This window comes from Lithobates pipiens, unplaced genomic scaffold, assembly GCF_037356315.1.
Source record: "Lithobates pipiens isolate NorthernLeopardFrog02 unplaced genomic scaffold, aLitPip1_a1.2 Scaffold_8, whole genome shotgun sequence".
NCBI classification, from domain to species: domain Eukaryota; kingdom Metazoa; phylum Chordata; class Amphibia; order Anura; family Ranidae; genus Lithobates; species Lithobates pipiens.
In genome coordinates, this window is record NW_027507903.1 from 250,005,238 (window position 1) to 250,031,592 (window position 26,355).

Sequence of the window (26,355 nt, forward strand, 5' to 3'; positions counted from 1 at the left end):
TTTTGGAGTAGGCATTTTTCTGAGCTACAAAGGCCCTTTGGCAAATTCTCTCTAATCACTAGATTTATCCTAGAGTCTGATAGGTGCCATTCATAAACATAGTCTGCTATGTGATGGGGCACAGGCATTGAAGGGATCTTTTCATAGTACAGAAAAAAAATGTGTAACATTACTGGAGGAATCACAAAGCCTCAGTTGCATAAGATTGAACTGTTCCCCTCCCTTCTCCTTTTGCCGCTTGCTAGTTCTAAGTTATCCCAGGCATGTTTTCCACAATTATCCACCACCCCCCCTCCACCAATCGCTTGTAGTGGTGGTCTGTGTGACCTGCAATGAACCCAGCAAATTAGTGGGCCAGTTCAAAGGCAGTGCCTAACCCTGAAAGACAAGAAAACGGGAGAGCTGGATCATATATACAGTAGGTCACATTGGAGTATCATCAGGTTTTCAAAGAAATTTTAGCTTCATGATTGTAATACATTACAGCTTACCATTCCTTAGATGTGGTAGCTGCATTCATTTTCTTTTTTCAGGCTTTGTTTACCCTTATTTCCACCTGGTAACCCTTACTGTATCCATGAAGGAGCAGTGTTACCACTCTAGGACAGGACTACAGACCCCCCCCATCTTTGTCATAACACGAGGGAGGTGATTTGTAGTCTACAGAGAGAACTGAAAAAAATGTTAACTAATGCTGGCCATACACTATACAAGAAAATCGGCTGAAATTCGGTCATTTGGCCAGTTTGCTTGTTTTTCGGCCAAAATCGGTAATTGTTGGGACATTTTTGAGACAAAAAAAGGACAAGTTTGGAAAATTTTTCGCAGAGAGAACGATAAATTGAAAGGTTAATGTGTTTTCCGTCCAAACTGTCTGCACTAGGTATACGTTAAAAAAAGAACAAAAAATTGATTCATTTATGTCCACTGATCGATTTATCGGTCATTACATGTTGGCACTATCATTTGCTCTCACTGCTGAATGTTCGTTTTCAAAAATGTGTTTGGGTGATTATACGTATAGTGTATAGCCAGCATAAGGCTCCATGCACACTAAAGTTTTTTATAAGCTCAAAAAAATGCTGGAAAAAAACGCTGGATGAAAAAATATTTTAGGAGTGTTTAGCAATAGGACATGAAGGAAATAAAAAATGTTTGAAAAAAGCTCTGCTAAATTCCTACCCATACAAGGAAATCCAATGTTCCCTCTTCTAGGCCTTCAATAAGAACTGTTCTCTAAATGGAAAAATAAGGGTTTAGTCAATGCTGTCTCCTTTTACCATGAAGAATCCTGAGCTCTCAAGTCCTTCCTCTCCATAGCTGAGGACTTTCATCTACCAAAACATAATTTTCTCCCAGTTTCACAATTCTTAGACTTTATAAGCAGGACTTGCTCCCAAACACATCAGGTTTTGGTCCACCTTCCTGGACAAGTTGCTTAAGGAACAAAACTACTTGATTACAGACATTTACCAACCTTTGAACTCAATCTTTACAAAACCTGGCAAAGTCATCATAGATAACCTCCTCGAAGGTAATAATGCAACCAGAAAGCTCAGGGCCGTCTTTAAGGCAGGGCAAAAGGGGCAGCTGCCCTGGGCCCTATCATTGTTGTGGGGCCCAAAACAGCTGTCTCATACTTGCCAACTATCCCAGTTTAAAAGTCTTATGCTGTGTCCTGATATCTCAGTGTGAAGTGCTGGTACTAATGCTGCCCTGCTCCACCCTATTTTTGTGTACAGATGACTCACCTGCAGACCCTGTTTTTATATGTAAATAACTGGCATTCAAATGTTGATAGTGACGGCATTCATAAGTTAACACCTGCGACCAGCGAAATTGATATGTAAATAAAGGCAGCATTCATATGTATATCATGCCCCCCTGCATTGAGGAGATGAGGTGCTGTAACCTCTAGCAACCAATTAGTGAGCAGTATTACTGTACAGTACTCTCTAGCAACCAATTAACAACAATAAATCATTTGCTGTAACCTCAAGAAACTAATAAGTGAGCCGCAATGTGTGCTGTAACCTCTAGCAACCTGTCAGTAAGCGGTAATGATATGCTGTAACAGCTGGCAACCAATCGCTATTGCTGCCTGATCTGATACAGTAAACTAATTTTAAGCCTAGCTGCTATATATTGTATGTCTCAGAGCAGGTGTAGTGTGAAATTGCATGGGGGGGGGGGGGGTGGGCCCAAGACATTTTTTGCCCAGGGTCCAATCAATATTAAAGACGGCCCTGAGAAAGCTAATATCAAACGAAACCTGGAGGGAAACACAATTTAAAATAATTCATAATGCCTACTTCCCATTCTCAATGACACTGAAAAACACTCCTCAACTAAGGAAGCCTCATGCCCTTGGTGCTCAGAAACCGACCCTGATCTATCGTCTATGGTCTTGCCCACCTATCACAGACTATTGGGCACAAATCCTGTCTTTTATCCATGGAGTGACTAATTGCCACATAAGGATCCCAGGCTGCTTCTATTCGGGTACCTCAAACCAACAACAACTGATACTGCAAGTTCACCTCCCAGAGACCTCCAAAAAAAAGCCAACAATGGACCCTTCTGGCCTTATTGCTCGCAGAAATATCCTCAGACACTAGATCTCCTCTTAACCACCCACTCTGTGAGAAACAAAGAGAGACCTTAAAACTTTATTATGCCAAGAAAAACTAGACGCCTTGCCGCAAAATGATTGGGACAACAAAATATTTGAAAAAAGGTGGAGCTCCTTCATCGAAAAATGCTTCTGAACAATCCTCCCTACAAGCCCCCTCCTCCTTCATCAGTAGTGGCTATATGTCTTGCCCCATGGGCACTCCTGATTAGACCCTACAACCTCCCCCCTTTCTACAAGGTCTCTGGACCAAATGTTGTCTTGGACTCTGTTACTACAGGTTGTTAAAAAAAAAACTTTAGTTATGTTATCTTGATGAAATAACATATCCTATGATTATTGATTTTTTTTTGTTTTTGTTAAACAACCCTGTAAACCCTGTCTTGCCCCATGGGCACTCCTGATTAGACCCTACAACCTCCCCCCTTTCTACAAGGTCTCTGGACCAAATGTTGTCTTGGACTCTGTTACTACAGGTTGTTAAAAAAAAAACTTTAGTTATGTTATCTTGATGAAATAACATATCCTATGATTATTGATTTTTTTTTGTTTTTGTTAAACAACCCTGCACCCCTGGGGTAAAACAGGAGGGGATAGACTTTAGACTTCCCTCTCTGGTTTACGTCAACCTTTCCCTGCTTTCTTTGTGAATTTTCTCTATAACAACAACTGATACTGCAAGTTCACCTCCCAGAGACCTCCCAGAGACCTCCAAAAAAAAGCCAACAATGGACCCTTCTGGCCTTATTGCTCGCAGAAATATCCTCAGACACTAGATCTCCTCTTAACCACCCACTCTGTGAGAAACAAAGAGAGACCTTAAAACTTTATTATGCCAAGAAAAACTAGACGCCTTGCCGCAAAATGATTGGGACAACAAAATATTTGAAAAAAGGTGGAGCTCCTTCATCGAAAAATGCTTCTGAACAATCCTCCCTACAAGCCCCCTCCTCCTTCATCAGTAGTGGCTATATGTCTTGCCCCATGGGCACTCCTGATTAGACCCTACAACCTCCCCCCTTTCTACAAGGTCTCTGGACCAAATGTTGTCTTGGACTCTGTTACTACAGGTTGTTAAAAAAAAAACTTTAGTTATGTTATCTTGATGAAATAACATATCCTATGATTATTGATTTTTTTTTGTTTTTGTTAAACAACCCTGCACCCCTGGGGTAAAACAGGAGGGGATAGACTTTAGACTTCCCTCTCTGGTTTACGTCAACCTTTCCCTGCTTTCTTTGTGAATTTTCTCTATATTTTTCTTCTCCTTTTTTATCTTTCCTGTCTTAAAAATAAATAAATAATTAATAAAAAGCTCTAATAATGGTCACCATTTTGCAACTAAACTGCTTGTTTATCTACTGTGTAACCTGTTAAAACCTAATAAACTATATTGGGGAAAAAAAGCTCTGTTGGAGCATTTTAGTACCATTTAGAAGCATTTAGGAGTGTTTAGGGTTTTTACTGCTGGGAAAAAACGCCCAAAAAAACAACAAAAACGTTTTTTTGTGTGTGCATGGAGCCTAACAGTGTAGCAAGCAACAACAATGTAGCAGACAACAAGTACCAATATAGTAACAATAACGTAGGAGAGATAGAAAGTTAGAAGCTCATTGGATTTCTGGAAGGATACACTGTCATTAAATATTCAACTTGTTTTCCTGCCTGATGTCAACCTGTTAGAGATGTATGCAGCGAACTAACTTATATAGACAATGAATTTGCTAGAAGATAATGGACTTTAAAGGCACATATGCAATTTAACAATTGATCTACATCAGGGGTCTCAAACTGGCAGCCCTCCAGCTGTTGCAAAACTACAAGTCCCATCATGCTTCGGCCTTGGGAGTCATGCTTATAACTGTCAGTCTTGCAAAACCTCATGGGACTTGTAGTTTCACAACAGCTGGAGGGCCACTAGTTTGAGAACCCTGATTTACATAAGTTTTCCACATAATGGCAAAATAATAATAAAAAAAAAAAAAAAAAAAATCTAAAATGTTGTTGAACAACATGTGGCTCCTCTCAAGGATATAGTACCATATAATGTAGTCATACAGATCTTAATGTCTTAACTTATGTAAATCCTCAAAGTTGGGGATACCAATTGTCCTCATATGTCTTCCTGCTAATATGTCCTGCTCAACATGTTTTGCAACCATACTGACGCTTTTTCAGGAGCTTTGATACATCTATTCAAGTAAAAACATGCATTTATTAACCGCTTAACTACCACCTCCTGCACATTTACATCGGCAGAAGGGCACGGCTGGAAACATCAATGTACAGGTACGTTGCTCTTTAAGTGCCCAGCCGTGGGTCACGCGCAGCCGCCGGCACGCTCGTGACCCGGTCCTGAGCTCCATGACCGTGGCCACAGGACCTGCAGGCCAAATCACCGCTGGTGTCCCGGATCTGGTCACAGAGCTGAAGAACGAGGAGCGGTATATGCAAACAAACCTCTCCCCATGCTTTCTAGTGTGGCTGTCACCGATCGTCTTAAGTGGTTAAAGTACAAAATTTACAGAAAATCCAAACACAATAATTGCATATGCTTATTCCATGCATGCCAGACACTCACTTGCATCACGGACACTATAGCCACAGCGCTACCCCCACAGCTCTGTAAGGATCCCCAGTTATATTATTAATCTTACTTTCATATAATGAGCTAAACAAATGTTCGATTAGCCCTCTTTCACACTGAATGTGGGTTTGAAATTGCGCAAATTCAGCTGAACTTGCACAGTTTCAAACCTGCATTTCAGTGCAAGTTTGGAGGCGATTTGAAAGACATCTGTGCGGCTTTATGCACAGATGTCTATTGAAATTGCCTCCAAAGTCACCAAAAGTAGTGCAGGAACTACTTTTGGAAATCAGTGCAGTCCCGCAAATTTGGTGTCTCACCGATTGGGACAGCGCCATTGCCGACATTAGGCTGTGATTTGACATGTCAAATCGCACCGATGGCAACATTTTGGAAATTGATCTTGTGTTCATTAAGCTATTGATTAAAATCTTACTTTCCCAATGGGTGTACTCATTTATGATGAGCACTGTATATATGTTATCTATGTGTTACCTATGTCTCTGTGTATCAAATATATATATATATATATATATATATATATATATATATATATATATATATATACACAGTGCATATTGCCTAATATTTTCATCTAAATACATGTTCTTTTTAACTTTGGTTTCACTTTTTAAACTTGGCTGCACTGCCATGTCACAATATTTCATGAGATTACAGGCAGCCCCACCACCTTTTACACAGATCGTTTTCAAGGGAAAAGCTTCTCCTCTGTTCTCCCTCTGAGAAGAGAAGTTCTGAGCTTCATAAACAGGCTGCAGAGGAGATGATTTTTCTCCTGAGAACCGCCAAGAATTGAACTGAGAGAAAACTTCTCAGTTTAATAATTGTATACCATAGTTGTGTGTTTTCTCCAAAACAGAACATTGTTTAAAATGGTTGGAGAATAATGCAGCTATGGTAACTCTCCCAGGTCCTATATCCCCCTCAGCTACGGGTCCACACCACCTCTGGGATCCTTCACTTCCTGTACAAACATGAAGCCACACATCACTGACCCAAATGGCTTTAAAGCATTTTATTGATCCAGAAAAGAAGGGCATGCCACCCACGACTCGTCTGACACATGTGACACCCTGTTGGTGCCTCATAATTGAGCAGGGAGTCATGGGAGAAGTAGAAGTATTTATGCATACATGGGAACACTTCCTCTCATTTCTTAAAGTGACAAGATCACCCTGTTCATATTCCTCTTCTATGAACTTTCATCACCTATGAACCAATAAACTTCATCATTAATGATCTCCTCGATCTACAATTAAATGATGAAAAGCTTTGAAATGTGTGGGTGAAATGTCCTAGTGTATGTTGTATAAATGTGTTTTAAGCTAAATTGCATATATAGATATTTTTGCATGTCAGGACAAGTCTGATCACTGGAGGAGAGTACACTGAGTTTCCAATATAGCTATAGAACTGACCACACTGTGTTTTCCTGCTTAGTGTGGTCAGATTGTAATAGGAAAGCAAGGGGACTAGCAGGAACACCAGGGAAGCATACGAAGAGAACACTATACTTTCTAATACAAGTACATGGTACAGCAGGTACATATGGAAAATGTGTTGGGGTAACAGACGTTTAATACTTGCATAATCTAACTTGTGAATGTGCTTTGAGGCAAGTGCAGTTGCTCACTTTTAATAGCTAAACCTGTTCCTAATAATGAACATCTTCATAGGCTCAGTACACCTAAATGTTGCATGACTTTGCCAGACAACTTCCTGGCAATTTTCTGATGACTTGATGCCACTTTAGGCCTCATGCACACGGACGTTTTTACAGCCGCTTTTTTGAGCTTTTTTTGCAGCTTAAAAACAGCTGTCCATGTTAGTCTATGGCTTCATGCCCACCTAGATGTTTTTGAGCTGCAAATGGCATAGGCGTTTTTAAGCTGTAAAAAAAACCCAGGACCAGTGCGTTCCGTGGCGTGGAGCTAGAGCTGTAAAAACGCGAATCGCGGGAAAACGCGCAAAAACGCGCAAAAACGTGCATAAACGCGCAACATATTTTCTTTGTTTTCTGAGTCCTATAGCCAAGAGATGTGTTTCTTAAAAAAAGCTACTTAACGCTAACGCTAAAAAACGCGCAAAAACGCGCAAAAACGCCAATGCAAAACGCTGTAAAAATCAAGTTTTTAACAACAATTTTTCCAGGCATCGGAGCTAGCTTTGCAGCCAGTTTTTTAAAACGTCTGTGTGCATGAGCACTTAAAGTGACTTTCAGGGGATGCCTGGGTAATCTTCCTATAATGTTGGATCCAAATCGCATCAGTATAGATGAGGATCCGACTTTAGGCAACTTCCATTAAAGTCTATGGGTACAGGTCCCTTAGAAGTCGCCTTGAAGTAATACAGGAACCTTTTCTAAAGTCGGAGCAACAAATATGAATGCGTGCCCCATTTAGGTTGTACTATGGTACCCGATGAACCCCCACATCTCGAAAGGTTGACTGACCTTAAGACCCCTTTCACACATGCAGAACGTTTGTCCATTTTTGTCATCCATCCGTTGACGGACGAAAAACAGACATTAATGTATCTCAATGGAAAAATGTATATAAATGGATGATCATCGTAAACATCCATTTTATTTTATTTTTTACTGATCAAAGCCTTATTTTTCTCACATTAAAGAAACAGATTGGATGAAAAAGTAAGTAAAAAACTGATATAAAGTTCATACATTTTTTCTTTATAAAAAAGTGGCTGAACTGATGAAGCAAAGGGTCCACATCTGTTAAAGGGGCCTTAACAGAACTGATTTTGGTATACTGCAGTTTGAATAGATGAGAAATTAGCAATGTGCTTTTCAGATGAATTGAATTGTATAATGTACAGTATATTATCCAGGAAACAAATACATAAAATGTCAAACAGTGTGGGGGCTTTGTCTTTCCAAGATTAGCAAGGGTTTTTGCTATTGGTAATGCAACTCTGCAATTGTCATCTGATTCGCCTACTGAGGGGAGTTGGAGATAATTATGTGACTAATGAGTTAAGACTTGCCTTATACCTAATAAAATTACCTATGGAATCTAGGAAATTGTAAGGTGTAGCACGGCTTGTAAGGTGTAGGCAGGAAACTGAAATTATAGCTTACCAATTTATATAACAAATGGTTATATCAGGTAAAAGCATGCAACAAAAACTAGGCCTAGTAACCATCTTGGCAACTGCCCAATCACCTAGGGAATGCCTGTCGACTAATATTTTCCTGGTGTTATAGAAACCTGATGTATTTCACTCGTTTGTATATAAACATAATAGACTACTTTCACTTCTTGGACTTGGATTATAGATTTATTTTTTTATCGCAATTAAAAAATGTTGACTTTAAAGCAGAGTTCCACCCAAAAGTGGAACTTTTGCTTATTTGTCTCCTCTCCCCCTCCGGTGCCACAGTTGGCTCCTTTCTGTGGGGGGGGGAGGTGGGACAGGATACTTGTCTTTGACAGGTATATTGTTCCCATTTCTGGGAGTCCGGGCCGCGGTACAACAATAGCGCTGATGTGTTTCAGCAATATCCTTAGTCTGGTGAGTTGGTGTGCAGACAGTGGAAAGTAATTAACACTAGGGTTCTAGCTTGTAGGAAAGCTGGAGGAACCCTCAAAGTGTGTCCTAATTGCTAGACTGCTCCCCAACCCTTGAAGTGCACCAGATTGTATGTAAGATACATATATGCCTGTGTGTGGTCAGCCAGCTGGACTGGAGTGGAGTCTCCCTCTAGTGGTAGCCAGAGGTAGTGCGGCCTGTGAAAGTGTATCACAGCCAAGCTTACTTCCTCGGTATAAGTTTCCCCTTATTCCTTTATACCCTCAGTCACGAAACCACGTCCCGGTTAGCTAGTTTAAAAGCTTTACAATTTAAAAAAATTAAGTCAAAATTTATTCTGTTACATGTCTTTGGTAAAAAAATAAAAATCCCAATAAGTGTATCTTAATTAGTCTGTGTGAAGGTTATGGCATCCACAAACTATGCTATATACTGGTATATTTGAAAACTAAACAATTCTAATGTAGTGATGGCCGCTCTTATTTCTTGAGGCCCTTAAAGTGTCAGGACAGTAGATATACCCCCCAAATGTCCCCTTTTTGAAAAGTAGACAGTCAAAGGCATTAAGTAAGGCATGGCAAGTTTTTTAAAGTTGTAATTTTTTGTCACAATTTTTTGGAAAATGAAGACATTAAATACAATTCATTTTTCTCAATTTTGTTTTTTACATATCGTCACCGGTGCAGTACAATAACATACATGTTATTGTTATTTCAAAAGTATTTGAATTTGTTTTAAGCCGCTTTTATTAAAAGAATCCATGGCAATCCTACCAGGAAGGTCTTTGTTCATGCACCTTCTGTTATATAGCCTGACCTGTCTTTCACTCGTGCTCCTGGATTTTCACTCTGTCACATGGGGCTTCCAGTGGAGACTACAAGCAGCCATGAACTATAGTCATGACATGAAAAGGTGTATTCTGCATCATCTGAAACTTTCACTTTTAGACCACCACGAGAGGAGTATCACAGTCACACAACACCGCTAATAACCCAACTCCAATCTCTTGCAATTTCTCACTGTCCTTCAAATGCTCAAAGCTTGTTTTCACTGGGACTTAAAGTGGCTGTAAATCTCAGACATGAAATATGAACAAAGTAGAGGTCGACCGATATGGGTTTTTCTCTGGCCGATGCCGATATTTAGAAATCATGGCGGCCGATAGCCGATATATGATGCCGATTTTTTTGGGCCGATATGTTAGGCCGATTTTATTTTATTTTTTTTAATTTTTTTTAAATCCCCCTTGATCTAACACACCTTTCCCACTGGGGCGTTTTTGAGGCGCTTTTGGGCTAAAAATAGCGCCTGTAAAGTGCCTGCAAAATGGCTCCCCTGCAGTCTGTGTGAAAGACAGAGTGCTTTCACACTGAGGTGATGCACTGGCAGGATCTTAAAAAAAGTCCTGCAACCAGCACGTTTGGAGTGGTGTATACCGCTCCTCCACCACTCCTGCCCATTGATATGAATGGGCACCACTGCCGAAGCGCATGCAATGCAATTTGGCAGCAGTGCTTCATGGGCGCATTTAACCTCTTCCTTGGCCGCTAGCTGGGTTATATGTGCCCCACTAGCAGCCAAATAGCACCGCTAAAATGATGTTAAAGAGCTGCTAAAACTTGCGTTTTACCATCAACGCCTGCCCACTCCAGTGTGAAAGCAGCCTTCATAAGTGATACAGAAAATTTCTTACATTTAAACATTTATTAAACAAAACAAACCTCCAATCAGTTTACTTGTATGTATGATTTAGATTAAAAAAAAACTATATATTAAATAAAAACAGGTAGTCAAAACTTTTGGATGAAAAAAAAAAATGGGCTAACTTTACTGTCTTTATTTTATTTTTATTTTTTAAATAGTGTATTTTTTTCCCCAAAAAATGCATTTGAAAGACCTCTGTGCAAATGCCGTGTGACATAAAATATTGCAACAACCGCTATTTTATTTCCTAGGATCTCTGCTAAAAAAATATATATAATTTTTTGGGGGGGGTCTAAGTGATTTTCTGGCAGAAAATACTGGATTTTTACTTGTAAGCAACAAGTGTCAGAAAAGATTTAGTCTTTAAATGGTTAAACTGAGAACTTCTACACACTGAGATGAGTTCATTCATTCAAGTGTAAACATTGTATCTTTCTGTTCTTTTCTTGGCAGCCTGCCCAGAGAGGAGGAAAGTCGTTTCTATGACGACTCAGGCAACTTACACTGACTTCTATTACAGAAGTCATTTCAAAGTCCCGCTGTAGTTCTAAAGCGGCTTTTTATCAGCACAATCGGCGATGCCGATTAATTAAAAAACGGCAAATATCGGCCGATATATCGGTCGACCTCTAGAACAAAGCATATCCTTCTATAGTGTGTACAAGTTTTCCTGACACCAAAAGATGTTAACAAGACAGGGAAGGGAGCTCCACCATACACCCTGTGATTGACAGCCTCACCTCTGTGAAGGGAGTTGTGTCCCTCCAATCAGCTCTCATTGAGCTCTTCCGTGTATAACTTGAGCTCCCTGCCCACTACTTTCTGGACGCTTATACAAGCTGTTTAAGTTCTGCACTTTGAATGTAGAGAAAAGAAGACTGCAGATAGATAGGTGCAACTTATATAGGATGATTTGTTTGATCTCAGTGTTTTACCTGCGGATAGTCACTTCACTGGGTTCATGTGAGGGTTTACAACCACTTTAACCACCTCAATACAGGGCACTTTCACCCCCTTCCTGCCCAGGCCATTTTTCATCTTTCAGAGCTGTCAATTTTGAATGACAATTGACAAAAAATTTTGCTTGTAAGACCGCTGCTCAAATACAGTGTGACATAAAGTATTGCAGTGACTCCCGTTTTATTCTCTAGGGTGTCTGGGAAAAAAAATATATGTAATGTTCAGGTGTTTTAAGTAATTTTCTATCAAAAAAGACTGATTGTAACTTGTAAACAACAAGTGTCAGAAAGAGGCTCGGTCCTTTAGTTAAGCGAAGAGCTGCCTTGATTGTTACACTGCACCCTGTCAGTGGAAATTTTATTATCTATTTGTCTTCCACTGCAGATTTAGAAATGTTAGATTGCTATGGGACATTGATTATAATTTCTATTAAACAAAAAGGTCCAATGTTGCAACAGTAGCTCAAGAAATTGGGCACCGATTTTCGATGGGAGGTGGTTTAGACAAAAATTCTCCCAAAATGTTGGACCCATATATTACTAAGTGGGGGGATATAAGGCTTCTTTCACACTGGGGCGGGCGGGTGCCGCCGGTAAAGCGGCACCACTTTACCGTTGTTTTAGCAGCACTATTCAGCCACTAGCGGGGCGGTTTTAAACCCTGCAGCGGCGCTTTACCGGCTGGTTTGCGGCACTGCCCCATCGTTTTCAATGGAAAGGCCCTCTTTAGAAGCGGTAAATACACCGCTCCTATAGCGCTGCAAAGATGCGGCTTGCAGGACTTTTTTGACCGTCCTGCAAGTGCACCGCTCCAGTGTGAAAGCCCTCGGGGCTTTCACATTGGAGTGGATTGAGCGGCTCTTTCAGGGCGCTGTGCAGGTGTTATTTTTAGCACTATAGCGCCTGCAAAGCGCCTCAGTGTGAAAGTAGCCTAACACAAGCAGTCCTCAGATGTCACTAAACTTGGGAGATGAGCAGTTTTTATGCATTTTGCATTCTGGCATTAGTTACGTGTTTAGCATTTAACTTTAAGCTTTTATTAGAGAAAATATTAGGTTTTGAATATTTTTTGCAGCTTCTGTGAAAAGTGCAGGTGTTAAACAAAAGTGGGTTCTGCCTCCACCTAGCAGCTGCTTCATGTGGCTGGGGCCTCAGTTTATCAAGATCTTTCCTTAAGATCCTTTTACAAAATACCTTGAAAAGTGTGAGCATGACCAAGTGGGAACAAGGCTTTGCAAATTACTGGCACCTGCACTTTTCATAGATACCACAAAACAAAGCTATTCTATCAACCTCCAGGATTTTACAGGTCTAATTTATAATGCATTTGTTTCAGAGTCTCTGCACCGTTGAAACATTGTTATTGCCATTATAGGATGGATCTCTAGATTCACTTTAAGAAACAACAGGCATTTCAGCTTGTGTACTTCACTTTATGTATCCATCTCCAAAAATTAAAGTCACATTACTTTTTTTTTTTTTTTTTTTTTAAGTTTAGGCAAATTTACAGGATAAACGTACCGTACATTATATAAAAAAAATAGTTATCCATCCTTTCCCAGATGTATACTTTGCCTGAATTGGACAATATTCCTGCAGACAGATGGCATGATTTTCTTTTCTGCAACCACAGGTTGCAGGAAAAAAAATTGCTTGATTCTCCACATTGTTATGATTAAGCACTTAATTGTGGGAAACACGTCCTGTGTGCTGAATACTCTGACATTGGAGCAATAAAGATTTTTTGGATCAAGTCTGGGTGCAGCCATATCTTCTCTTTCCTTGAATATATGCATAAACATATAAGCCCTTAAGCATATAAACATTTCCTTCTCTTTCCTTAAGCATATATATAGTGGCAAGCCGGGGTGACTGCAGCATAATATACTCACTGGAGTGGTGCACATCTCGTGTTTGGACAAGGAAGGGGGGTGGGAGTGCGCTAAAGCACAGCCTTTCAAGCTGAATTCAGATTTTGCATATTACAAATTTCTGGGTATCTTTGTTACATCCTTCTGCCAGTTGACGTTCTTAAGATATGTACAGATTTGCTTTAAAGTGTAATTATTACCGTATTTATCGGTGAATAACACGCACATCATGTGTGCATGTTATATGCCAACATAGGGCTGCCTTGGAGGGAAAGGAGGGAACGAGAGCTGCCGAAATACAGAGCCGGATCTCCTGTGTGCTCGGCTCTTACCTAGTGCGCACCTCCTGGATGGCTCCTAGCATTGACGTCCCAGCATTGGACTGGTGTTATGTCCATCATGGGAGCTGGGCCAAGGGGTGGGACTGGACGTGACGCTGAGCCGAGTATACAAGAGATCCTGCTCTTTCTATTCTGGCAACGGTAAGGCTGCAGATGGGCACTGATCGGGCTGCAGTGATGAGCAAGGCTGCAGATGGGCACCGATCAGGCTTCATTAATGGGCAATGGCGAGACTGCAGATGGGCACTGATCAGGCTGCAATGATGGGCAAAGGGGTGGCTGCAGATGGGCACTGATCAGGCTGCAATGATGGGCACTGACCCTTATTTTGGTTCAAAATTCTTTATTTAAAATTAGTTTTTTTTTCCTGAAACTTCCCTCAAATTTAAGGTGCACGTTATACGCCTGTGCGTGTTATACATCCTTAAATACGGTAATTAAAACACATTTACCAAAGCTACTACTGTGAGCAGTAGCTCACTGTACTATCCTTGCTACAGTCTACTTGAATAAAAATTAAGTCATATTTGCAAGGGAGCCAACATACCTACATTGGTGCTATCTTGTTTAGTGCCCATCCCTTTTTTTTTAAGTTGCATGGTTCCCAGTGTCTTAAAACACCACACATGTGTAGATATACAATTACTGTACCCAGGGGCACTAACATTGTGCCATTTCAGAAATCTGGCAGAGGAAGGACGTTGATGTCTGTTGTGTACTGCAGGAGCAATCTACATTCCAGCATATCCCTGATAGTAAAAATGTGGCACAGTGGGATGCATGCACAGTGTACAAGGCTGGATTTTTCAAGCTATAAAAACTGATACTTTTCTAATAAGCAACAATAACCTTGCCTTTTAAGCATTCATGATTCATAACATGATTTGTGAAGTAAAGGCTAGGTTCACACTGTCTTTGTTTATGGATGCAGGCAGCAGGGCTTGCAACTGAGCCCACATGAGTACCCCCCTAGCAAGCGGCTTGCTGGAAGGCATACTCAGAAGGCAGATAGGGCCAGGAGTGCCAGTGGAGGACCCCATAAGAGGAGCATAGGTGCTGCTCTGGGTGAAACCATTGCACAGAGCAGGTAAGTATCATGTTTGCTATTTAAAAAATAAAAATAATTAAAGGTTTAAAATCAAGAAATAAATGCCCAGACCTTTTTGTGAACTGAGACTGACTCCTTCAGAAAAAATAAAAGTCAGCAGCTACAAATACTGTAGCTGCTTACTTTTAATATTAAGACACTTACCTGTCCACGAATCCAGTGGTCTTCACCCCAGCCGATTTTTGCTTGGTGCTTTCGCCACTGTGGTTGGAGGAAACCCTCCTGCCGTTATGGTATTTTGACACCACCATCAGAATACTGAAGAAGAGTTTTCCAGCATCCCTGTTTAACAGAATCTGATCTAGCAATCGACTTCTGATGTATGGGTGTGGCCACACATGAATTAAACTTTAGTTGGTCCCTGCTGAACCAGCCAAACTCCATTCCATACCCTGGTGTACTTTTTAAACTAATTTTCATCTGAAAAATGATGGCAGTGCGTGCGATGATGCCAATATAAGCTTTACAGATATTGTTTAAAGGCAGGGGTAGGCAACCTTTTGAGCAGTGTGCTGAAAAATATTTTCAAAGAAATTGAGCGTGCCGATTTTATAACAAAAAAAATCTCAACTTCACACTCACAATCACGAAAAGGATTTTTTATAAAGTAAATGTAAACTACTTGAGTAGTGAGAAATTAACATCCTGCACTCTCACGCCTCAGATCAGCCCCAATTCTTGCACCTTCACATCTCAGATCACTTTCCCCCCTGTACTACCCTGCACATCTGCCCCACTTCTGTACACCCCTGCTCATCTGTCGCACCAATGCACCTCCTTTCACATCTACCCCACCGCTGTACCCCTCTGCTCCTTTGTCCCACCGCTGAACCCCCTTCTCATCTGCCCCAACACTGAACCCCCGCTGCTCATTTGTCCCACCACTATAACCCCCTGCTCATCTGCCCCATCACTGTACTACCCTGCTTTTCTGTCCCACTGCTGAACGCCCTTCTCATCCCTCCTGAACATCTGCACCACCACTGTACCCCCTTGCTCTTCTGTCCCACCACTGTAACCTCCCCTGCTCATATGCCCCATCAATATACCCCTTTTCTCATCTGCCCCACCGCTGTACCTCCCTGTACATCTGCTCCACCGCCGTATCCCCATGCTCTTCTGTCTCATTTCTGAATCACCTTTTCATCTCTCCTAACACTGAATCCATATGCCCCACCACTGTAACCCACATTCTCATCTGCCCCACCAATGTACCTCCTGCACATCTGTCTCACTGCTGTACCCCTCTGCTCTTCTTTCCCAACGCTGAACCCACTTCTCATCTGCCCCAACACTGAATCCCCCTGCTCATCTGTTCCACCATTGTAACCCCCTTCTCATCTGCCCCAACACTGGACCCCCCTGCTCTTCTGTCCCACTGCCGAAACCCCCTTCTCATCTCTTCCACCACTGTATCTCCCTGCACATATGCTCCACTGCTGTACCTCCTGCTCTTCTGTCCCACCTCTGAAACCCTCCTGCTCATCTTCTCCGTGGCTGTACCCTCTTCTCATCTATGATATGCAGAGTGGGTAAAGGAAACAGAGATGAGACACAGCTACATGTCCTGGCACACTCATCCTGTTGATTAGCCTCACATCCAGCCCATGTGCTTGTATGTGATGTCACGTACAAGCAGCTGGAATAGATGCCCAACAATGAGCTCAGGTCAGGGGTATTTTCTGAAAGCTGTGGGCCTGTGTGCAGGATCATAAGTTGGGCCCCTGCAGCTGAGTGTTTCTCGCCGTAGAAAAAGTTGGGTGTGATTTTCATTGCTCTAAATACTGGCTGTGGCTTAAAGGGACACAGAGTGCAGGGGTTCTGTAGCTCAACAGTAATTCCACAAACTGTCACCTGATTGTGGTTTTCTCAATCAGTGATATCCCTTCTTTCTGAGATTGGTAGTGGCAACCAAGTGAGTCATCTTCCTTCAGATGGTGGCCTGGGTTAGCAGGACAGTGATTGGCTTTATCAGTGGCCAATGACAGTCCTCCTCCTAGAAACAGGGACCCCCCCCCCCCAGCAGAACTGCACCCAATCTCTTCCCCATCACAAAAGCTGACAATTGCAGCTCCAGCAAAGTTAGAGAACCAAACAATGTTTCCCATCCTTTACAATGTGTGGGGGCACAGTGCCTCCCCCTCGCATTCGTGAGTCGCTGACACTTCCCTGCGCTGCTCTGCTGATGGGGAGGGAGTCGAGTGTCGGCAAAAGAGGCTTCGCGTGCTGCACCAGTGTCAAGGGTTGCCTACCCCTGGTTTAAAGGTATTTAAAAATTATATTTGCTTCAAACAATAAATTTGGGTATGAATGGAATTTCCAGAACGAAAACAACATACACTGTTAGAAATTAGAAAAAAAAATCCATTCTGCTCCTTTGAATTTTCTTATCACTGCAGTCCAAAAAATTTTGATTTGATCCCACTAGCCAATATAAAATCGAATGAACATTGACATTGACAATGAAGCCAAAGGAAAAAAATGCAAATACAACAGCAAAATAGTCCCGCAAGCACATTGCTTACCAGATTGCTTACCTCAAAGAGAAGGAGGTCTGGGTATGCTATAAGGGAGAAAACCCAAATGGATGGATGGAAGATGGCTTCCTCGTATGTTAAACATGGCTCTTCTCACCAACAGCAGCAATCTACCACATGATAAGCCGACTCAATATATGTCAATGACAAGCAAGAGGAATAAGATCTCTCATGGTGTAGTATTAAAAAAAAAAAACATTGTTTTATTGAATAAGAGAATTGCTCACAAGTGTAAAGAGTAAGACAGCATCTTAGCAACAGTAAATCCCGATCAGCACCTCAGGGGTGTAATGACGTCACTGCTGTAGCTCAGCCTGACACGTTTTGTCCTATAGGACATCCTCACTGGGGCAACGGAGTTATCTGTTGAAGGACTACAGAATCCAGGGAATCCAGGGAGAACAGGGAGGACTCTGAGAAAATACAGGAAGTATGCACAGGGCAACTTTACATTTCGGATAGAATATGTATTTCTTTGCACTTGCATATAACAGAATTCATTTTACTGTGTTTATATAATAGATCACAAAGGAACAACTGAGAGAAGTCATTGTTAGGATTTTCATACAACTGCCGGGTGCCTTTTTTTTTTTTTTTATGAACTGCAAGGTAAAGTCATAATGTGCTAGTATGCATCACTTACTAGCACATTATGTAAAACTTACCTGAAAATGAAGCCTTTCAGAGGTGCACTGTCATAATTGGAGGTGCGCTTCCATCTTCACCCGTCTTCCTTCCGGGTCTGTAGACTCCAGGTGTGTGACTGGCCGGAGCCGCAATGGCGTCACTCCCGCCTCCATTTAAGGCACAGAATTCTAAAGAAATGGCCCGGATGGCCATTCCTTCAGAGGGCATGCGCTGATGACTGCATCAGCTGCATATACAGTAAATATCTCCTAAACGGTGCAAGTTTAGGAGATATTTACAGTACCTATAGGTAAGTCTTATTATAAGCTTACCTACAGGTACAAGTCAAAGATTGAACTTTATGACCACTTTAATGCCAGCTTCTTTTGGTTCAAAACTATATTACAGCCCAAATGTGTACAGATTTGTGCAGAAAGTCAGGATTTTCCTACCTGTAGGGTGGTTATCCAAGGTGCTAAAAGCTACCGGGATATTCTCAGAGCATAGCTCACAAGTAGAAATGTGAGTGTGTTGTGGGTTTTGCTTGGATACTTTTCAAAATAAGAAAAAAACAAGACTCTCTAAAGAAAAGAAGGGAGAATGATTGATTGTTTTAAAATTTTCTATAAAAATACAAAACAAATGGGGACTCAGAATATATGCTCTAGAAAAGAAAAAAAGAAAATGCTAGTTTTGTTTTTTCCCAGTTAAACGAAGGTCAATTTATAGTGTGTTAAATGTACTAGAAGTTCAAGAGCATACCATTCATAAATCTAGGAACAGATGAAAAAAAAAACCTTAGTGTAGTGTCTGGAGCCATTTGGTGCCACAAGCTGGAAAAACATGCACACGGTTATAACCCTGACAAGCATTGAAATGTTTCATGGGTCTGTTTGTATGTTGGTCTGCAAAGTATGGAGTTAATTTTATTTTATTTTTTTAAGAAGGGCAACTTTCAGAATAACTGTGAAACATACTGGGCAGTGTGCCAAAGCTGGCCCGATTTCAGACATTGTCTTCCCCCTCATTGAAGTGTCAGAAAGTAATTCATGGAACATTTGGTTGAGCTGGCTCTTTCATTGAGCTTCAGTGTGGCAAAGTCACATGAGTTCAGGACCTGAAGCAGAGTAATGCACAAAGATTTATTTACTAAGGAACAGAGACAGTTGGGCTACAAGAATGTCTGTTTGATGTTGCTTTTAAATTTTTTCAGGTGTGATTAAAATTGCAGTAAGGTAGTAAGGAAGAATATTATTTTAAATTTTACATTTTGTAACATAAAAAGATATTGGTTACATCATTTTAAATATTTAGTTATAATACGTAGAATTTTTTTCAGATCTTTTGTTTATCTCGCTTTTATTTCTGCTCCTTTTGGGGCTTTTTTCCTAAACTCAAATTAGTTATTCATGTAGCTTTATCTACACACAGATAAAACAGGCTAAGAAACAAAGGTGGCCATACACTGTGGAATATTAACAAGCAATGAAACCGTTTTAATAAATTGGCGCCGGAAGCATCTGTCAGCAGTCCCCCCATTCCCAAACAAGCTTTTACGTTTGGATATCCTTAATGGGCTTCAAATGGAGATAAACTGGACCTGCCACATCACTGCTGACCAAGAGACAAGCTTTTTAAAAGCTAGCTTTGCTAAGTATCTGCTGATATGTCTGTGAAAGTTCTCATTTATGCTGGTCTCATGGTAGAGTTCACAGTAGTCGGTCACATTCAACTGGACATGTTCAGTTAAATGTTACTAACTATTTGCTATATCTTCTAATCTGCTCCATTTTCTCCCAGTAGCTGCCCCTAAAAGTTTTTAAAAAGTGAAGGGCAGATACATCCAGCCTTTTGATGCTCAATGCAGATCTTTAGAATACATAACTGAGGGTACTGGTTCACTCAAACTCATTTTGTGTCTTGATTTTGCTTACTTTCCTTGAAACAAAGCATAGGATCACCCACACCAAAATTGAAGCCAGATTGAACAATATGGTCCCTGCTAATATTGCTTTATGGCAGCCATGGATTGATCACTTCCTTGCACTGACTTTTGACTCATCCCTATTGAAGCCCATGATAAACTGATTTTGGTTTTCTTTGATTCCTGAGTTATTTAGGGTCCATCTTCGGACACCCCAGGATTCCCCTCTCCCCCTCATGGAACCCTCTTCTTTTTCCCTTCTCTATCCCTCTGTCCCTGTAATACATGATATATTAGGTTGTTGGCATACATGGGAACCATTGCTACAATATATGCTGTTTTTCTCATGATCATGATACTCAGGTTGACTTAGTCTTACCTATGTACTGCAGCCTCAGGGTTTCCTTGCTATTGTCCCTGCTGGTTTCTCAATAAAACCCTTTTTTAAAATAGTTTTTTTTTTTTTTATTCATTTTAACAAGGTATGCAAGAGGCATACGCTACAGTTACAACCATAACTACACGTACACTACACAAGACAGTAGTTTAGCACCAATGGTCTCTTAGATTTTTAGCTCTAAGGAGCAGGGCCCTCTGATTCCTACTGTATTAAAGTGTATTGTATTTGTACTGTCTACCCCCAAGTTGTAAAGTGCTGCGTAAACTGTTGGCGCTATATAAATCCTGTATAATAATAATTATAGTACGACTCCAAAAGTCGCGTTATAAGCATTCTTCTACAAGTTGGATAATGGCAGGCAGAGTGTTAGATGGGTATGAGACTCCATCTCTATAAGCATACACCAAGGGATACTAGAGCACATACAAGTAATCAAACAACCTCAATTTATACAGCAAGAAGGGGGGAAAATAGTAATATTGAACAATTAATCAGACACCATATTCATATCATTCACCCAACTCCCACACACCTTGTCAAACTTGTCTGGCACACCTCTACTGACATAGGCAGCCTTATATAAGGGCGGGTTCTTGTTAATTAAAGCCTTCCAGGCAGATATTGGCAGAGCCATTGGTTTCTTCCATGACAAGACAATGACAATATAAAAAGTGAATTTATATATTTGGTTTGCTATAACCAACCCTCTCATACGGGATCATGCTATGGGCTGTTTTTCTCTTTTTTGATCTAAACCCCATACATTGAGATCACAATCGTTAAGTTTATACAATCTGACCAAAGGGACGTTTGAAGCTTACCATCAGGATTTTCATTTATGCTGTATACCTTAAGGCAGTAAGGTGAGAGGCTTGTGCGCACACAGGTGCCATCTGTAGAAGATTGTCTAGGCACCATTTGATTTGCTGTTCACGGTGGAGGGATTTATTATCTGTGTAGAATATCGTTTAGACTGTTAGGCCGCGTACACACGCGGGGACTGTTCGCTCAACTTTGTCCGTCAAACAGTTTCAGCGAACAGTCCGCTCAAAATTAGCATGGACGGACTTGCCCACACACGACGAACGAACAGTTTGCTGAAACCGTGCGCGATGACGTGAACGGCACGTACGACGGGACGGAAAATACGACGTCCTATACACTGCATTACAACTTTCGGCGTGTAAATCCTTTCTGAGCATGCGCGGAACTTAGTTTGACGGACAAGCCTACACACGAGGGGACTGTTCGCTGAAACCAAGTTTCAGCGGACAGTTTTTCGGAATTTCCGAAAAACTTTGTTCAGCAGACTGTTCGCTGAAACTGTCCGCTGAAAGCCCACACACGGGCGGACTGTCCGCCGAAACACTGTTCAGCGGACAAAGTTGGGCGAACAGTCCCCGCGTGTGTACGCGGCCTTAGAGGAATTTATTCATTTTCTGCACTTATTGGATCACCTTCACTTATTGGATCATCATTGTTTCTTCATCACACACTCAGCTGTACATATTGGACTTTATTATATTGTTTATTCATTTGTTTTCTCTTTATGTTACATTTTGGTACATAGAGTTTAATCGTTCATGTAACGTACTATGTAACTATGTTCACTTATCACATGTTCATTTTTTCTATACACTTTAGGTATTTTTTTTCTCTTTATCACATACAGCGTAACGCCATCACGTACATATATTCACATTCTTTTCTGTTTAGGATCAGTTAAACAGGTGTTTATTGCAGTGTATCCTAGCCCCCTATTTTTGACAGCGCAGGAGTTACCACTTTTATATTGAATATGTATAGTTGTGACCTCCCAAACACATTGCATGACATCCAACCAAAATTGTTGCCGTGCAATTCCAAAATATGTGAATGAAATCTGCCTGTGGTATAGCACAGCGCCAACAGGCAGAGGACTGAGAGGAAAAGAACTTGGCTAATCTGGCCGGGGTCAAATATGCCTTATGACATATTGGATAAGATGTACATGATACGGAAAAGTGTTTCCTAACCAGACCAGATAAAAAAAAAAACACAGGCCTGCACTTTTCTTCAAAGGCTTTTAGATCTTGCAACCTTTCTTGCAGTCAGTCTTTTTTTCTTTCCTAGTATTGTGCTCATGGATATCTAATTGATAGCAGAACAGTTCTTTTAAACGGACTAATATACCGATCAGCTATAACTTTACGACCACACACCTAATATTGAGTGACTCCCTCCCCACCTTATTCTTACCTGAGCCTGATCCAATCCAGCGATGTGCACAAAAGAAGCAGCTCTCGCTGCTGTCTCTCTCCTCATTGAGCAGATTGATAGCAGCCGCAGCCATTGACTCCTGCTGCTGTCATCAAATGTTGTGTTATTTTTTTTCTTGTTTGAATATTGCTCTACCTGCTGCGGGGTTGTTGAACTATTTTATACAATCTAAACATGATTATTTGGTGAATTTTGGGGGGTCATTTTGCATATTTGAGTTTAAAGTGGAAGTAAACCCACTTTTTTAACTTTTACCTACAGGAAAGCCTATAATAAGGCTTACCTGTAGGTAAAAAAAATATCTCCTAAACCTGTACGGTTTAGGAGATATTCCCCTCGGTATGCGCCGCTGACTGCAGCGGCGCATGCGCACAAGGGGGTTCTCTCCGCGAAAATCCGGCAGCGCTCGTCCGGCCGGATTTAAATCTCCCGCGCGCATGCGCGGGAGTGACGATATCGCGGCTCCGGCCACTCACAGCGCCGGAGCCGCGATACCCGGAAGAGACGCCGAGGGAGCATGTCGGCTTCCTCGGCGTGGATCGGGCGAGATGTCGGGGCCTCGTTCTAAGGTAAGTATTTCATAATGAGCTAGTATGCGGTGCATACTAGCTCATTATGCCTTTTGCTTTGCAGGTTTAAAAAAAAAAAAAAAAAAAATGCGGGTTTACTACCGCTTTAATATTTGTGACCTACAGGATTAATGTTTTTTTTTTGTTTGTTTGTTTTCTTGCAGCCACAACAAGAGAAAAAATCTAGTCAGGTAAGAATAATTTATGTATACCTTTTTGTTAGTATTTCTGAATCAGTTTTTGTCTGTTATGGTCTCCATAGAATAAGCATGCATTGGCATGCAGCTGCCCAAGTCAAGCTAAAACGTATTCGATTTTTATAAAAGTTTTAGGCCTCATGTACACGGCTGCTGGTAAACGGACGTTCAGATGCAGTTGGCTGCTTTTTTCAGCTGCCCCTGAACTCATCCAATGTTATCTTATGTGTACATGTACACAGGTTCGTTTAATGTCTTTTTAGGCAGAATTAGTTCAAACGCTGAGTTTAGAGGCATTTCAAGCGTTTCCTTTACAGGCGTTTTTAATTTTTGGCAATTTTGAAAAAAATTTAAAAAAATATTTTTTTGCAAACCCTTCTAAACGCAAACGCGGCATGTAAGCGCGGCAAAACGGATGTTTTTAAACATGGGTTACTATCTGTCAAGTTAAATCTTTCAGGAGAGGTTGTAAAAACATCCCGTGTACATTAAGCCTTACTCTTTATCTTTGTGACACCAGGACAATAAATGCAGGGAATTGGGAGACATTGATTACCATAGCCAATACATCCTCCTTCTCTCTGCTGCTTGGCACCACAGTGGTTGATGGGACACGTTTCTGGGAAATCCTTTTCTTCAGCCTTACTGAGATAATAGCATACCTCTGAGATAGGCAAAAACTGGCCGGTGGAGGAGAATGGACAACACTTTCTGCGAAGCACAGAGACCAGCTGGGTGCAGGGCTCTGTATGTCGGCAGACAAAATTGATCCATATGTCAGGTGTCTCGGCGGTGCTTACAGTGGATTGTAATTAATGCTGCCTGTGCCTCTCCAGCATATTGTGAGTGCATTTCTTGTTCTGTGTCTAAATTTATTATATGAGTTGAATAAATTGTGAATTAACTTACTGTACCGTAATACTCTTTTGCTCCCTTTATCCTACCTTATCACATAGAAGTGGAAGGCTAGGTAAACATTTAAGCAAGTAAAAAGGTAAGCAACAATTTAAAATATTTTTTTCAAGTTATGCTTTGTGAATGAGAGCAAATATAAATTAAATGATATCCCGATTTGTCTGCAAAAGTGTAAGCAGTCGTACAAATAATTTTTAACATAAGCAGATACAGTAACTGTATTACTGGCTACTCTGCTCAGTTAAGATCCATTGTAGCGATCTCCTTATAAAGTTGCCTGCATTATGAACACAGACCAGTCCGATTACCCTTTACGCTTTGCCATCTGCAATCTGTATGTTAACATTTCCTGACAAGATTACCTGTGCCAAGGATATGTTAATGTACACTCTCCCTTTTTAATAACCAGCATTTTGGGATGTGTTGTTCTCAATCCAGCTGTCAGTGACACCTGGGGTGCTGATTAAAGATTAGGAATGAATCAAAGTAGTTCCCAAATCATTTGGTCACTATGTGAGCTCTGATAAAGTGATCACATGCAGACTGAACAAAAAATTAATCCTTCAGCCCATAGATGGAACACAGATCTTTTGGCTGCAGTGTTCATCTGCAGCCATGTCATTTCCAGTTTAGCTGTCAGATACAGTTGCACTAGTAAAATAATTTTAAAAAAAATAGGAAAAAATAAAAATATACAATTTTAACAATTTTTGTGCATTTGTAAGCCTAGAATAATAACGGAGCATTTTTTTTTTTTTAAACAGTACCAAATAAAGTACTTATGTGTATCTGACAAGATGTTGGCTATGTAGCTGTGGATTTTACAAACACTGATTTTGTCTGATTACATTTATATGATGTGTAAATTCTGTACATCTTTTTGTATCATTACCCACTTCATGCCCTTAGGACATATAATGTACATACTTAAGCCCCATACACACTATCAGATTTTCTGATGATTTTTGTCTTCAGATTTACCAAAACCATGTAGTGCAAGGGTCTGCCTGATTGCATACAAATTGAAACTCCTAAGGTTTAACCTCATATTATATGGTTTTGGTCAGGGGTCAAGTCCTGGGAAAAAAAGTGTGGGAACTCCCACCCAAGATCCATTCCCCCACCAAAAAAAAAAAAAAAAGGTACGCTCATATGCATATATACTTTACAGAAAATACAGTACAACATTTATTGTAAAGTGCCAGTTTACAAAAACAAAATAACGTGTCAAACAAAACAATCAACACAATGGGTGATGATCTTTCCCTCGCAGGGAATTTCTACCACAAATACACCCTGTTCCAAATTCTGTTACACAGCCCATTAGAAAATATCCCACAAACAGGAATAAGTATTGGCAGGGTATTGCAGAGTATTGATAGGGTATTGCAGAGTATTGGCAGGGTATGTATTGAAGAGTATTGGCAGAGTATTGCAGAGCATCGGCAGGGTATGTATTGGCAGGGTATTGCAGAGTATTGATAGGGTATTGCAGAGTATTGGCAGGGTATTGCAGAGTATTGATAGGGTATGTATTGTAGAGTATTGATAGGGTATTGCAGAGTATTGGCAGGGTATTGCAGAGTATTGGCAGGGTATTGCAGAGTATTGGCAGGGTATGTATTGGCAGGGTATTGCAGAGTATTGATAGGGTATTGCAGAGTATTGGCACAGTATTGCAGAGTATTGATAGGTTATTGCAGAGTATTGGCAGGGTATGTATTGTAGAGTATTGGCAGAGTATTGTAGAGTATTGGCAGGGTATGTATTGGCTGGGTATTGCAGAGTATTGGCAGGGTATTGCAGAGTATTGATAGGGTATGTATTGTAGAGTATTGATATCGTATTGCAGAGTATTGGCAGGGTATTGCAGAGTATTGGCAGGGTATGTATTGGCAGGGTATTGCAGAGTATTGATAGGGTATTGCAGAGTATTGGCAGGGTATTGCAGAGTATTGGCACAGTATTGCAGAGTATTGATAGGTTATTGCAGAGTATTGGCAGGGTATGTATTGTAGAGTATTGGCAGAGTATTGTAGAGTATTGGCAGGGTATGTATTGGCAGGGTATTGCAGAGTATTGGCAGGGTATGTATTGCAGAGTATTGATAGGGTGTGTATTGCATAGTATTGATAGGGTATTGCATAGTATTGGC

General features: G+C 40.8%; 1 protein-coding gene across 2 annotated transcripts in view; it reads left to right on the plus strand.

Annotated features, from left to right (window-relative positions):
• Nucleotides 1-26,355, plus strand: part of HMGA2 (high mobility group AT-hook 2) — a 155,142-nt gene that overhangs the window by 88,962 nt on the left and 39,825 nt on the right. For both annotated transcript variants that reach the window (XM_077470034.1, XM_077470033.1), the window contains exon 4: nucleotides 23,253-23,279. In XM_077470034.1, the coding sequence (XP_077326160.1) occupies nucleotides 23,253-23,279 (27 nt within the window). The remainder of the gene's footprint in view (nucleotides 1-23,252; nucleotides 23,280-26,355) is intronic.